Source organism: Mus musculus, chromosome 16 (genome assembly GCF_000001635.26).
Source record: "Mus musculus strain C57BL/6J chromosome 16, GRCm38.p6 C57BL/6J".
Taxonomy (NCBI): Eukaryota; Metazoa; Chordata; class Mammalia; order Rodentia; family Muridae; genus Mus; species Mus musculus.
This window is the reverse complement of record NC_000082.6, coordinates 70,478,591-70,494,514: the sequence shown is the minus strand read 5'-3', so window position 1 is coordinate 70,494,514 and position 15,924 is coordinate 70,478,591. Positions and strand designations below refer to the sequence as shown.

The following is a 15,924-nucleotide window of genomic DNA, read 5'->3' as shown; positions in this document are numbered from 1 at the left end:
CCTTTAACCAGAGCACATTTGCTTTTGTCATGACACATTTGGTTCACTTTTGACATGCCTGACCATTGTTCTCATTAAAAGAATAGAATAATTCTTGGAAAATCTACATCTCTTCCCAGATAGACTAAAAAGCTGAGAAATAACTTTCTTTCTTCTTTTTTTTTTAATTAGATATTTTCTTTATTTACATTTCAAATGTTATCCCCTTTCCTATTTTCCCCTGTGAAAATCCCCTATTCCCTCCTCCCTCTCCCTGCTCCCCACCCACCCACTCCCATTCACAGCCCTGGCCTTCCCCTATACTGGGGCATAGGACCAAGGGCCTCTCCTCCCATTGATGACTGGCTTGGCCATCCTCTGCTACATTTGTAGCTAGAGCCATGAATCCCACCATGTGTTTTCTTTGATTGGTGGTTTAGTCTCAGGGAGCTCTGGAGAGTACTGGTTAGTTCATATTGTTGTTCCTCCTATAGGGCTGCAAACCCCTTCAGCTCCTTGGGTACTTTCTCTAGCTCCTTCATTGGGGACCCGTTGCTTCAGAGCAGAGACTGAGGGAAAGGCCATCCAGAGACTGCCCCACCTGGGGATCCATCCCATAAACAACCAGCAAACCCAGACACTATTGCAGATGCCAACAAGAGCTTGCTGACAGGAGCCTGATAAAGCTGTCTCCTGAGAGGCTCTGCCAGTGCTTGACAAATACAGAAGTGGATGCTCACAGCCATCCATTGGAGAAATAACTTTCATTTTCATTTTTTATTCTAGCCATATGGCTTTTAGTTTATTTATTCAAACATGTACCATTGATGCTACATGTTGGTAATTTACAATGTGCTGAGATTTCTACATGTCTGCACTAAAATAGTTATAATGTACGCATCTGTTTTAATTTACACTGTTTTATGGTTAGAGAGCAGCTTCCCCTCCCCACCTCTCACCCTCCACTCTTTACACTGTGGCTCTCTCCTAGTCTGTGTTCTTAGACATATGTATTTAATCTGTTACATAAATCGCAGTCCTTACAACTTAAGATCCTAAAGAAAGTTGAAAGATGAAAGATGGCTAATTCGGAAGTTGTGAATTGAGTCTGGGCCTACTTTGCACTTCAACAAATTTCTATTTAAAGTTTAAAATAGTATATATGTTTAGGCGAATAATACCTTATTGCAAGTACTTAAATATGTGACAGTGGGGAAAAAACATGAAATTCAGCAAGGGCAACAGTGTTCACATTTACTGTACCCACAGGTCACAGAAAGAGGTAGAGTGTGAGGCAGGGACTTTGCCAATGGTCTATGTGCACATTCTTAACAAGAGCAGAAAACTGAAGAGCTATTATTTATAAAGCATGCCTCCTTCACTACAATAACAAATGCATTTATTGCCCTAACTTGCTTAATATAGATATTCCCCAAAATTTCAAGATATTTATTGCCTTCATTTATAACCAAAAGAATGGAATTTCTATATTTTTGATAAAATTATAAAAAGGATCCAGGCCCAGGGAATGAACACCTTGAATTCCAGCACTTGGGGGCAGGGGGCAAAGAAAGACAGAGCACTGTGAGTTTCAGGCCAGCTTGGTCCACATAGTAAGTTCCTAGACAGCTAGATCTACATAGAGAAACTTTGCCACACATACATAGAAGACATTAAAATAGCTTTAAATTGCTAAATGGTGTCTCCCATCCTGACTTCCTATATTTATTGAGAGTTGTGGGCACAGTGAGAGTATTCAAATGTATGCACAAAATGACTGGGAACATACTCTCTGCTTGGCCTAACGCTTGATGGGAATACTAAGCACAAGGGAACTGAGTTTTCCATGCTCTATTGTGGCTTCACAGAGAACAAGACACTTAAGTGGGAGCCTCTGAGGCGAGGTAAGTGTGAGGCAAAGAGTAAGACTGAAAGAAGTGGGCCTTTCCTAAAGGCAGAAGTTCTATAGTGTTGAATAGAAGCTGGGTAAGGGAGGAAACAGGTCCCACATGAGTGCCTTTGAGTGGCAAGCGTCAGCCAATAGAACTAGGTTGACAAGCTGATGCTTGCTCTTTAGAAATAGCTCATGCTGCAACAGAGGAGAGACAAAAGAGGGACAAGTACCGTCTGGGTGATTAATGAATGGGAGGAGACTTCTGTGTCTGAAGGAAAAGTGTAAAAGAAGAAAAAGTGCATGTAGAGAACTATCACTGTAGATTAAAACCACTACTCTTCTTATGAACAAAAACTCATTAATACTTGCAACTTCTATGTGGCCAGTTGTACTGCAACTCAGAAGTATAATTTATAGACCTACAATGTAAGTTTCAGGTATTTTTCAAATCTGGATTTATGTATATACATGCATATACAAATATGTTCCCATACCTGTACATAACTATAACTGTTTGTAGTTAGAGATGCAGCAGAATACAAAGAATAAGGTAACTATTGACACAGAAGAATAATGACTTTATCCATATTCATTTACCTGATCATGACTCTCTGCATAAGCCACACATTTTTCAAGGTAGCGTCGATTGGTGAGAGTATACACTATATTGCCCATATTCCAGTCTTCATCTTTAAATTCCTTAAGTAACTACATACAAGAGAGAAAATCAACTTATAAGCTTCAATCTGAAGGCATACATATTATTTCTTAACCATATGGCATATAGATAGAGTGAGTGATATCCTTGTTTGTAGTTGTACTGAAAGTAAAACTTTATCTTCCAATCACATCAGCAACCAAGGATATTAATGGCAACTGGGCCAGGTAGTTATCAGTCCATAACGCATGAGAAAGGCTAAAATGCCAGGCTTCATTCATATTCTGCTATATATCAGTCTATAAGGCTTAGTTTTGCAGATGTAAATGGAAGAATATACCATGGATGTATGTGTGTCGGTGATAGGAGTTGTTTTGCGTACGGTTTGAATTGTACTTTGAGATCCCTACCACTTTTTTATTACTTGTAATAACTGCAAGAGCATGATGGCTAGTCAGTTTTGCTTCACCTCACTATTAATTCACGCTATGTTTTCCTGTAACTTTAACACACTAGCGAGAACACTTGCTAGTTTTTTAGGCTTGACTAAAAATGCCTTACCAGGAACAGCATTTTGTTCCACCCATAAACAATGATAATTAAAACAATTATTCCAGAGTGGAAATGCTAATTATCACAAAATAATTATTATCTTAATAGACCACACTGATTTTCTTTCCACTTCATTTTCTTCGGCATGGCTTCTGCCCTTTAACCTTGCTGCGAAGCCACTGACCTACTTCCGACCTCAGATGGCCAGCTCTTGGGTCAGTAATTGCTCTTTCTTAGATAAATACTTCTTGTACATGACACTGCTGACCCTCCGCCTTCATACGAATTGCTCTCTACTGGAGTCTACCACTGGGTACTTGATGTCTTATCTTTTCCAAGCTCCATGAATATCATGCAAATTTTTTTCCCTGCCTAGCTTCCTCAAGGGGAAGCTGCTTGAGCTTATGTTCTCAATTTGACTTCTCTATTATTCAATATATTCTTTCTGCTCAGGCTACCTCTCTGTTCAAAGAATCATGGAAACTTGCTTCTAAGCAAAACAGCGAGAAGGCCACATGGTCCCTGTTGTCTCTTATTTATGTCTTTGGTTATGTCCTCATCTTGAAGGTTTTGGTATCTCAGAAGAGGATGCTGTGATGAATGCAGTCTGAAGATGAGATCTTAACTGAGCAATACAGCCAGTTTCTAAATCTGTGGCCAATTGGCATGTAAATGGAAAACTCATGAAATTTTTGGTAGCAGAGAAATGTAGCGAAATCTCCAGAGGATTTTGCTACATGAAAATGCTAATCCAGGAAATTACAAATTAAATCATTCCATGTGTACCACATTCTGTAAAATACACCATAGAGGTGGAAACCACAACAGTCCTTGCTAGGGATTATGAAGTGATTAGCAGTCGGAATAAAATAGATGTCTATAAAGACAGCAAAGGAGTATTTCACCACTGGACCAATGGAGGTGCATTCATTATGGCATTGTACAAATTTATAAATTAGGAAATTTGGAAGAACTTATTACCAAGTTTATATAAATATATCACTTTATCGACACAAAAAGGCATAGGTAAAATCTATTTTTATATCTCAAAAATCACACTGAACACTCAGAGGGTTTCTGGTAGGATGAGCAGAGAATGAGTTTCAGCAAATATGCACAGAACGTTTATATGAGAGCTTCAGTTATTTAAATCTGATCAGACAAAATCAAACCAGATAGAACGAGTACTCCAAATATTTGTAAATAATTAAGAAAATGGTTAAAATATAATGATATCCTAATCTACTGAGTAGCAAAGACCACAAATGGGATATTACACATATCTTATACAACACAATCATGACTGGAATCCAGCAGTACTCTCTCATTCATTTCGTTTGAGCAGATGATGGTAAAAGTCACACATACTCTGAAAAGACTTTCCAGCTGGTTTAATATATTCTTCTGTTTCACTGCTATGTGGAGACAATGACTGTCATCTGTTTATTTAAAAAGAATTGTACACAATTTTTTATGTGTTTTGCCCGTAACACATGCCTGAAACTACATGAATGCAGTGTCTGCAGAAGCGTGAAGAGGGTGTTGGATCTCTTGGGACTGGAGTTACAGCCATTCACTCATGAGTCACCACTTGGGTATAGGGAATTGTATCCAGTCCTTTGGAAGACCTTAGCTTTTTCTCCAGGCCCTAATTAGGTTTTTTAACAATGCAGCTCATAAAAACAGAAAAAAGTCACTGTATTCAAAGATTTAACGATATCTTAACTCTCTAGATTTATGAACCAAGGCCACAAATTTGGTGATGCAGAAATACATTTAAGTGGATGCATATAATAGGAAGTGGCATTTGCCTTCGAAGGATTCCTGAATTCAAGATAACCGTATTTTAGGCGTTAGATGCTAATCCTTCTATTTGTATGACACTTTGCCTACCATTGTACAGAGGGTTTTAAAAGGTTTAATAGATGAATTTTAAAGACTTAGAGAAACAAAACACTGTCAACATTGTCAGAAGATTATAACCCACTGTGAGCTATGATTGACTGGGAAATAATTGTAGGTTGATCGATACTTTTGATATATTCTTGAACCTAGACAAAGGATGGTGAAGAATTTAATAAGAGGTTAAAAAGTAGGATTTGGCACTTAGAAAAGAGATAATTCTATACAAAAGACTAGCAGGCTTAAGGAAGAAATATGAAAAGATAAACACTGTTTGTATACTAACAAACTTAATTCATCTTTCAACGTCCTAAACCACAACAATCATGCACCTAAAAGACTCTGGAAAATTGTGTGTGGACCTGTTATAGTTTAAGGAATCATTAACTGGAGTCAAGTTATTACAACCTCAGTATTAAAGCTCGGTTTTGCAGAACCTACCTAGAAGAACATAAAGGACAGCAAGTGACAATGCCAATACCATCCTTCATAGATCCTGAGTTCTTCGGCATCACCACACACTTCTACCACTGTGGTCTGTTGGAAGTTGCTCATGTGCATATAAGGGCTCATCACGAAGTTATGGCTACTCATATAGATGTCTTACTCCTTATATTTACTCAGCTCATGATTATAGGCATTTCTTCTCAAAGTATGCTTGTCAAACCTAAGCTTATATAATAGCTTTGGACCTTTAGGAAAACTCATATAAATACACAAACATACATACACACACACACACACACACACACACACACACACACACACAGAGAGAGAGAGAGAGAGAGAGAGAGAGAGAGAAACATAAAGAGAGAAAGAGAGAGAAACTGAGAGACGGATACAGAGAGACACAGAGAGGGAATAAAGAGAGGGGTAGAGGGAACCTAAATTAATTTAATTATTAAAATAAATAAAAGTACATTGAGAAGAAAATGTAGCTACCATCCAGATTACTCCATTTTACTGATTGAGATGTGGTAAGGATTATTGAATAAAGGCATAAGTGTCCGAGATTTGGTAACTGAAAGACCACATTCTGTAGTAAGTACAAGAAATTAAGTAATTTCTACATCATTAGATGATTATGAATAGGAATAAGTGTTTTGATAAAGCTCAATGTGTTTTAAGTGCAGACTACTACAGTTTCACAAATCTATATTTATAAAGCAAAATTCCACTCAACATTTTATTAATATTAATTTCTCTTGCCTGAATAATAGACATGTGAAAGCTTTGGAATACTTCTTCAAAGTTTTGAGAACCACCTTATTTAAAAAACCACAAGACTAATGCATTTGCAGGAGAATTCATAGTTCACCCATATCTGTAATTAATGGTCATGATTAATAAATACACTCAACAACAAAAATGTCACATATGATATATGGAGACAAGAATCTTACTTGGATCCATTTATCTGGAATAGCCATTGCTAATCTGTAGTCAAAACCACCGCCTCCCTGGGAAGTTGGAGAACAGAGAGCCGGCATCCCTGATACATCCTAAAATCAAGTACATTAGAATGATCAGTATTCAAACACCTTTGATGACAGAAAAGCTTAGGGCAAAGAACTGAAGTTAACAAACAGAGGCATAGGTTTCTGAGTATTTTAATAAATACAATTATAAAAGCGATAGAGTGGTAAATTCACATCTTAGTTCTCAATAAGACTTCTGTCTAATGTTTACACTCTAGTACAACATCCCATCCAAAAGGCTTCCCCCTCCTTGCATTAGCATCATCCTGAGAACATATAAAATAGCAAAAGTCTTTTCAAAAATAGCTTAATGTTTGAGGCTTAAAATAATTTTTTTTCTACAGGGTTTACCAAAAACCAAAATTCATATGTAATATATTTGCTATAACTCTCTCGCTATATCTAGCCTTGTGAGTAGTAGCTCCCAAAGAAATAGAAAACACAGCAAATACAGAATAAAGCAGTAATGTGGCTTCATATTAGTGGGTTGTACTGGAAAGGGTCACTGAGATCAGCTCCTGGATGTTTTCATTAGCAGATACAGAAGTAAAGGCACACAGAGGTGAAGGAATCGAGAAAGATAGGGACTTCTTAATGGTGGCGTCATGGTTCAGACATCAAGGCTGTTGACAGAGTGCTTTCACCGGTCATGATACCCTAGACTACTGATAAGTAAATATTAATCAAATAGACAACTGAGCTGAAAAATTGGGTATCCGGATACAGATGCACCGGAAGATATTTTTAGTGATAACAACAGCAAAACCCAAGCTAAATATGATCATTCTAACTTCAAGCTAGATTTCAAACAAACCCTTTCATCTGTTCAATTTCTGTGGCCAGTCTAACTTACTCTTAATTACCTCTTCCTTAGACTACACGTTTTCAAATGGAGTTCTGCTATCTCCAATGCCTCTTTACAGTAACAAACTTTACAGTAACATCCTATGAGATAATTTTTCTTGTATTTTGTCCTGTAATAAAGTTTGAAATATAATAGTAGCAATGTGATTCTAATATTAGCTATTATGATTCTAATTCAATGGCATCATAAAACATTAAGCATTTGCTATACACCTTCCACCCCGTATTCTATTTCTCTACTAGATGTTTATAAGATCCACAGTGGAAGAAGTTGCTTTTGCTTGCTGAGCAATAAATATTTGCTGAGTGAAGGGCTTGAAGGTGTTAGGCTGTACAAGATAAACAAGGTATCTTTATCCAACCTATCTATATGCATAAATGAGGACATAAATAAACATACCTACACATACCATGAAATGACAATACTTACCAACCTGTATATGACAACTGACAAAGGCAGTGGAGGGAGAGACTTACACCTTCCCACCAGTGTCCCATAAATCTTTAAGCTCTATATATTGTGTCTCCTTTTAAATATGTATTCTCTAGGCTTGTGACAAGTTGTGTCATTGTTCGAACTCTTCAATTTTTATAAAATGACATCATGCTCTGAAATCTGAGATGGCTCAAAAATTGCTGTGTTGATAATCTACCCACAGGAAAGCTTAGGGAAAGAGATATTTGACTACTCTGAGCTCTTAACTAATGTATCTCTTTCTTATAGGAGGCCAGTATAAATAAATGTGTGATATGTTAAGATATAGCCAGGGAGAACTACAATTCTTAATCATAACACTATATTTCTTCACAGTGGTTTAAAGCTCATGATGGAAGCAGGATGGAGAAAGGTCAACATGGTAGACATTTTAAAAGTTATACTTAGCAAAATAGAAGTGATGGTTTTACACATATTGTAGGTATTCAGTTCAATTTGCTGCTTAAAAAAATGGGCTGAAAAATCTATTAAATATCAAGCTCCTTATTAGATGCTGGGGCTATAGCCAAAGTATTTTGTAAAGAGTTACATTGTGCCGGGTGGTGGTGGCGTTTTAATCCCAGCACTTGGGAGGCAGAGGCAGGCGGATTTGTGAGTTCGAGGCCAGCCTGGTCTACAGAGTGAGTTCCAGGACAGCCAGGGCTATACAGAGAAACTCTGTCTCGGGAAAAAAAAAAAAACAAAAAACAAAAAACAAAAACAAAAATAAAAACACAAAAGAAAAAAAAAGAAAAAGAAAAGCACGGATATCAGATTTCTCACAATCCCTAAGTCAGAATTCTAGAAAGCAATCCTATAAGCTCATGAGTTATTCCTGGTTTTCTTTTAAAAGTGAAATGCAAGTAGCCACTCTTTTCAATGTAAAATTATATACATACATACATATATTCATAAAGGTAATATAGTCCAACTCTAAAAGATATATGTCCACTGATACAGCATACAAGAAGATTGTGTTTTAAATGAAAATAAATCTAATTCTTTAAAATTCTAAAAAGTACTTTTGACAACTGACCAGGATGATAACTCATATAAAATATTTTAAATAATAAAATAACTGTGCAGTAGTGGACATTTTCTTGAAAAGTTTTTATTATACTTGTTAGTAATAAATTCAGATTACTATTACATAAATTTATATACAATTCCATCACTTATTCATTGTACATTTCTTTAAAAAAAAAGTTCATGAAGATCAATTCTACATTTCGACAATCCTCCCACTAGACAGAAAAGTCATGTATTGAAATTGAAGCAGTTTTCAATTTGAGTAGAACAAATTGAAAGCACATCTTGTTTTAAAAAAAAATCTAAAACCAAGTAATATAAAGAAGGCTAAAGTCTGAGAGTTTCATTGGTAGAAACGCTGATAATCAGACAAGCGCTCCCTGGATGATGAAACTATTTTACTTGAAATGAGTGGAAAGATCAATGTAACAATTTTAACTTTCATGTATTGAATAATTGCTTCTCTTTCTTCAGTATTCACTTTTCATTTATACTGTCATTAATTGTTTGTAGCGATTTGTCACATATATTATCTCTGATTTGGTTGTCACCAATATAATTGACATAATATTTTTTGATGTTTGACAGATAAATTAAAATACTGTTTTTAAGAAGTCAAATGAAATTTAAAAATACCCTGCTGTTAAAAGGAATTCAGAACGAAGTAGAACTCTCAGCTCTGAGGGGAGTAGATACTGTGAACAGTACTGGGCGTTTTGTAGTAATTCTCGATTATTCAGAGAAAACTTTAGAAAATATTACCAAATGGCATTTAAAATGTAAAGGGGCTGACAGAAAAACAACCGCTTTCTATGTACAGTCTAGCAATCGGGTCACATGAACTCATTGGATACTACTGGGTCTGAGAAATGATAGATAGAAAAGGGGACTGAGAAATAATCCATGCTATGAGAAAGAAACTCATTCCTGTAGATGGGAAGCTGGCAGGACAAATGTAGTCCTTACTCTTGACTCTTCTTCAACACAGGATTATTATCCTATGTGTCCACAACTATAGTTCATATAGAAAATATTAACATGCTAAACTCAATTTTAATAGTAATTTCAAATTAGAGGTCTCTGAAAACCAAGGGGGATTTTAATATTAAATCTAAATTAGCAGAAGCATTTAACAAACTCCTTAATTTATCACATTTATCACCAAGAAGGGAATTGCCAATTATGGCTATACCGAATTATATCATTACAGCACAGCTTTGGGACAGTTAATCATGAACTTTTAGTAATCATGAATAACTAGGAAACATTTGGCAGCCTGAGAACAGTAACATAAACAAGAAAGGTAATCGCATCAGAACATGGAACGCTCAGAAAAGTGGGCAGGCAGTGATCCATGCCATCTCTAATGATTAAACCGGAAAATAAATAAATAAATAAATTGACAGATGCACATTAATATTCAATTCTTTTCACCGCTGAAGGTCTCGGGGCAGAAGGACCTGTCCACTGATTAGGACATTTTACTTTCTAACCACTGGCATGTTCTTTCTAACAATGGAATAGTGACAAGTAATTAGTGTAAATTATCCCCTATTAGGAAAACAGTGAATTCCAAATAATGTGTCATCCTTACAAGCTAGTTGGACCTTCGTCAGGGCATAAGTCCATTTTTGCAATTATTGATGACATGAGTTTCGCTATTCAAATACTGTATGCTAACAAAATATTCTCTATTAAAGGGGAGTCAAATGGGATGACTTCATTATAGACTTACCTCTGCTATTGTTATCGAGTCTGGGTACAACGTGTGAGCCAAATGATTTGCCAACATGAGATAAATCAAAGCATCTTCATCTACTTGTAGTCCAAAATATTCATTATAGTCACCCGAAAAACCTTGACCTGATGAACAGAGAAAAATGGAATATATTTTATACACATGTAAATCCTAATCTAGGAAAACAAACCTCAAAGAGGGAGGGATGTGTTAATCTGAGAAAATGTAAGGACGTTACCACCTAAGAATGTACTAACTCAGTAGTTCTTTAAAAAAAATAGGTATTTATTTCATTTACATTTCCAATGCTATCCCAAAAGTCCCCCACACGTTCCGCCACCCACTCCCCCACCTTCCCACTCCCACTACTTAGCCCTGGCATTCCCCTGTACTGAGGCATATAAAGTTTGCAAGTCCAATGGGCCTCTCTTTCCAGTGATGGCCGACTAGGCCTTCTTCTGATACATATGCAGCTAGAGACACGAGCTCCGGGGTACTTGTTAGTTCATACTGTTGTTCCACCTATAGGGTTGCAGTTCCCTATAGCTCCTTGGGTAATTTCTCTAGCTCCTCCATTAGGGGCCGTGTGACCCATCCAATAACTGACTGTGATCATCCACTTCTGTGTTTGCTAGGCCCCGGCATAGTCTCACAAGAGAGAGCTATAACTGGGTCCTTTCAGCGAAATCTTGCTAGTGTATGCAATGGTGTCAGCATTTGGAAGCTGATTATGGGATGGATCCCTGCATATGGCAGTCACTAGATGGTTCATCCTTTCGTCACAGCTCCAAATTTTGTCTCTGTAACTCCTTCTTTGGGTATTTTGTTCCAGTTTGCACAACCAATGAGCCTCTCTTTCCACTGATGGCCAACTAGGCCATCTTCTGATGCATATGCAGCTAGAGACACGAGCTCGGGGGTGGGGGTATACTGGTTTGTTCATATTGTTGTTCCACCTATAGGGTTGCAGTTCCCTTTAGTTCCTTGGGTGCTTTCTCTAGCTCCTCCATTGGGGACCCTGGGATCCATCCAATAGCTGACTGTGAGCATCCACTTCTATGTTTGCTAGGCCCCAGCATAGTCTCACAAGAGACAGCTATATCTGGGTCCTTTCAGCAAAATCTTGCTAGTGTATGCAATGGTGTCAGCGTTTGGAGGCTGATTATGGGATGGATCCCCAGATATGGCAGTCTCTAGATGGTCCATCCTTTTGTCTCAGCTCCAAACTTTGTCTCTGTAACTCCTTCCATGGGTGTTTTGTTCCAATTCTAAGAAGGAGCAAAGTGTCCACACTTTGGTCTTCGTTCTTCTTGAGTTTCATGTGTTATGCAAATTGTATCTTATATCTTGGGTATTCTAAGTTTCTGGGCTAATATCCACTTACCAGTGAGTACATATTGTATGAGTTCTTTTGTGATTGGGTTACCTCACTCAGGATGATGTCCTCCAGGTCCATCCATTTGCCTAAGAATTTCATAAATTCATTCCTTTTAATAGCTGAGTAGTACTCTATTGTGTAAATGTACCACATTTTCTGTATCCATTCCTCTGTTGAGGGGCATCTGGGTTCTTTCCAGCTTCTGGCTATTATAAATAAGGCTGCTATGAACATAGTGGAGCATGTGTCCTTCTTGCCGGTTGGAACATCTTCTGGATATATGCTCAGGAGAGGTATTGCGGGATCCTCCAGTAGTACTATGTCCAATTTTCTGAGAAACCGCCAGACTGATTTCCAGAGTGGAACATTTTTTTGGGTGCTTCTTAGCCATTCGGTATTCCTCAGGTGAGAATTCTTTGTTTAGCTTTGAGCCCCATTTTTTAATGGGGTTATTTGATTTTCTGGAGTCCACCTTCTTGAGTTCTTTATATATATTGGATATTAGTCCCCTATCTGATTTAGGATAGGTAAACATCCTTTCCCAATCTGTTGGTGGCCTTTTGGTCTTATTGACTGTGTCTTTTGCCTTGCAGAAGCTTTGAAATTTTATGAGGTCCCATTTGTCAATTCTCGATCTTACAGCACAAGCCATTGCTGTTCTATTCAGGAAATTTTCCCCTGTACCCATATCTTCGAGGCTTTTTCCTACTTTCTCCTCTATAAGTATCAGTGTCTCTGGTTTTATTTGGAGTTCCTTAATCCACTTAGATTTTGACCTTAGTACAAGGAGATAGGAATGGATCAATTCGCATTCTTCTACATGATAACCGCCAGTTGTGCCCACACCATTTGTTGAAAATGCTGCCTTTTTTCCACTGGATGGTTTTATCTCCCTTGTCAAAGATCAAGTGACCATAGGTGTGTGGGTTCATTTCTGGGTCTTCGATTCTATTCCATTGGTCTACTTGTCTGTGGCTGTACCAGCACCATGCAGTTGTTATCACAATTGCTCTGTAGTACAGCTTTAGGTCAGGCATGGTGATTCCACCGGAGGTTTTTTCATTCTTGAGCAGAGTTTTTGCTATCCTAGGTTTTTTGTTATTCCCGATGAATTTGCAGATTGCCCTTTCTAATTCATTGAAGAATTGAGTTGGAATTTTGATGGGGACTGCATTGAATCTGTAGATTGCTTTTGGCAAGATAGCCATTTTTTACTATATTGATCCTGCCAATCCATGAGCATGGGAGATCTTTCCATCTTCTGAGATCTTCTTTAATTTCTTTTTTCAGAGACTTGAAGTTCTTATCAATCAGATCTTTCACTTCCTTAGTTAGAGTCACGCCAAGGTATTTTATAGTATTTGTGACTATTGAGAAGAGTGTTGTTTCCCTAATTTCTTTCTCAGCCTGTTTATCCTTTGTGTACAGAAAGGCCATTGATTTGTTTGAGTTAATTTTATATCCAGCTACTTCATTGAAGCTGTTTATCAGGTTTAGGAGTTCTCTGGTGGAATTTTTAGAGTCACTTATATATACTATCATATCATGTGCAAAAAGTGATATTTTGACTTCTTCCTTTCCAATTTGTATCCCCTTGATCTCCTTTTGTTGTGGAATTGCTTTGGCTAGGACTTCATTCTAACCAAAGTAAAAAGTAGGTCAGAGGAGGCTGTCAGAAGTTGAGGCCTAATGTATTCACCAACATAGCAAGTCTGTAGTGTGCAAATCACAGCTACTTTAATGTAAATAATAATTTTCAATATGCTGTTTACATTTGCTCTGGTTCATCTCTAAGGGGCCAACTAGAACCTAACATTGGCTTCTTATTAAAACAATATTTGTATTAACTAAATGTGTTCTTTGATGTGTGGAGAGTGCATCCTGACCCGTCTCCTCTGCTGCTCTCTCATCTCCTTCCCATGCTACCAGCCATTCCTTTTTGTCCCTAGACCCTTTCCCAGATTCACGGCTTTGTTTGTAAACCATTTGGTTAACCAGAGCTGTCTGTTTGGCCACAGGATTGAGACTGCCTGTGCCTGTGCCTGTGCCTGTGGCCTGTGCGACTCTGCCTGTGACTCTGTCTGTGCCTGTGCCTGTGCCTGTGCCTGTGCCTGTGCCTGTGCCTGTGCCTGTGCCTGTGCCTGTGTCCGTGTCCGTGTCCGTGTCCGTGCCCGTGCCCGTGCCCGTGCCCGTGCCCGTGCCCGTGCCCGTGCCCTGTGCCCTGTGGCCTGTGGCCTGTGGCCTGTGGCCTGTGGCCTGTGGCCTGTGGCCTGTGGCCTGTGCCTGTGGCCTGTGGCCTGTGGCCTGTGGCCTGTGGCCTGTGCCTGTGGCCTGTGGCCTGTGGCCTGTGGCCTGTGGCCTGTGCCTGTGGCCTGTGGCCTGTGGCCTGTGGCCTGTGGCCTGTGGCCTGTGCCTGTGCCTGTGCCTGTGCCTGTGCCTGTGGCCTGTGGCCTGTGGCCTGTGGCCTGTGCCTGTGCCTGTGCCTGTGGCCTGTGGCCTGTGGCCTGTGCCTGTGCCTGTGGCCTGTGGCCTGTGGCCTGTGCCTGTGCCTGTGCCTGTGCCTGTTGGGGCTGGTACAGACTGATAGGCAGTGATTCCTTCTTGCATTATCCACAGCAAGGGTTCAGTCGTGACTGGTAAGCCCACTGAGGCCCTCCTCTACCCATGACTGACTGTTTCAGGGCCCATCATTTTTCTGTTCCCTGATAGGGTAGAAATGCATTGTAATTTGACATACACCATTCAGTTTCAGTGTTGCACTACTTATTTCACTGCTATGCAATTTAGTTAGAATTAAATTGTATCTTTAAAATGCTCTTTGTTTCTTTTAAACAGAAACTGGTTTGCAGGATTTTCTGATCCTCTGAGTATTAACCAGATTAATTGAGACTGTTGCCCTCCTCCTCAAATTCTTTCTGCCTTCTCCTAATTTCATATGCTATATTCTGATAATAGTATCCACTCTCCCAACTCCTCTAAATTACTCTTCCCCTACCCTCCCATCCAGATCCACACCCTTTCTGTCACAACTTGGAAAACAAAGAGACATCTAAAGAATGATTTTAAGATTGAATAAAACAAAACAAAATAAATTAGAATAGGACAAAGCAAACAAACAACAAAGAGAAGGAAACAAATATAAGTACAAGAAAATCATATACACAGAGACACACAGTCACACACACACACACACGCATGTATACACACACACACACACACACACACTCATACACACAGAGTCCATAAAAATTCAAAATCAGAAGTCATAATATATTCACAAAGAACCTGCAAAGTTAAAAAGAAAATGCTGTGAGAATACATTATAAGACAATTCGCTTTCAAGGATGCCAAAGAGCTGTGTTGGGTATCCATCTTAATCTATAAGTCGTCTCCAATAAATACCCACTTGAAAATGAAAAAAAAATTAGTTTCTTCCAATGGAGTTGTACAGGGAACACAACCCCTTCAAAAAAGGCAGTTCTAATGGCCAGCAGTAGATGACCAAAATGCATTTTTTAAAAGAATATAGTGATCTTTGGTGTGAGAGCCCATAACTAAAATTTTATCATTCTGGAAAAAAAGCTGAGAGAGAAGATTAGCAGTCTGAGGTCAGTCTAGCATATCCAGCAGTCTTAAAAGCAAGAACAAAAAAACAATATAAATGAAAATCAATTGTTTCCAGATCACATATTTGGGGAATTATGTTTCTGAGTTTAATTTTGTGCAACATTTAAAATGATGGCCTGATCAATACTTCAATTTAATTAAAATCAAGTAAATGATATATATGTTTTCTACATGTATAAAGTACAAAATATTCTCACTTATCATTTTTGTATCTATTTGAATACAAATATATCCTAAATGTGCTATGGTAAATGGTTTCTTTACATTTATTGTAAAAGCCATGTATTACTACTAATCCTTTATTCCTAAAAGACAGATAAAAATGGAAATCCCATGTTAGTTTTCCCTCT

General features: G+C 38.2%; 1 protein-coding gene across 1 annotated transcript in view; it reads right to left on the bottom strand.

The window, feature by feature from the left end:
* The window catches only part of Gbe1 (glucan (1,4-alpha-), branching enzyme 1), a 255,772-nt gene that overhangs the window by 75,206 nt on the left and 164,642 nt on the right, over positions 1-15,924 (bottom strand). The window contains exons 9-11 of the mRNA NM_028803.4: positions 10,567-10,694; positions 6,389-6,487; positions 2,471-2,581 (exon numbers count right to left, since the gene is read on the bottom strand). Of these exons, the coding sequence (NP_083079.1) occupies positions 2,471-2,581; positions 6,389-6,487; positions 10,567-10,694 (338 nt within the window). The remainder of the gene's footprint in view (positions 1-2,470; positions 2,582-6,388; positions 6,488-10,566; positions 10,695-15,924) is intronic.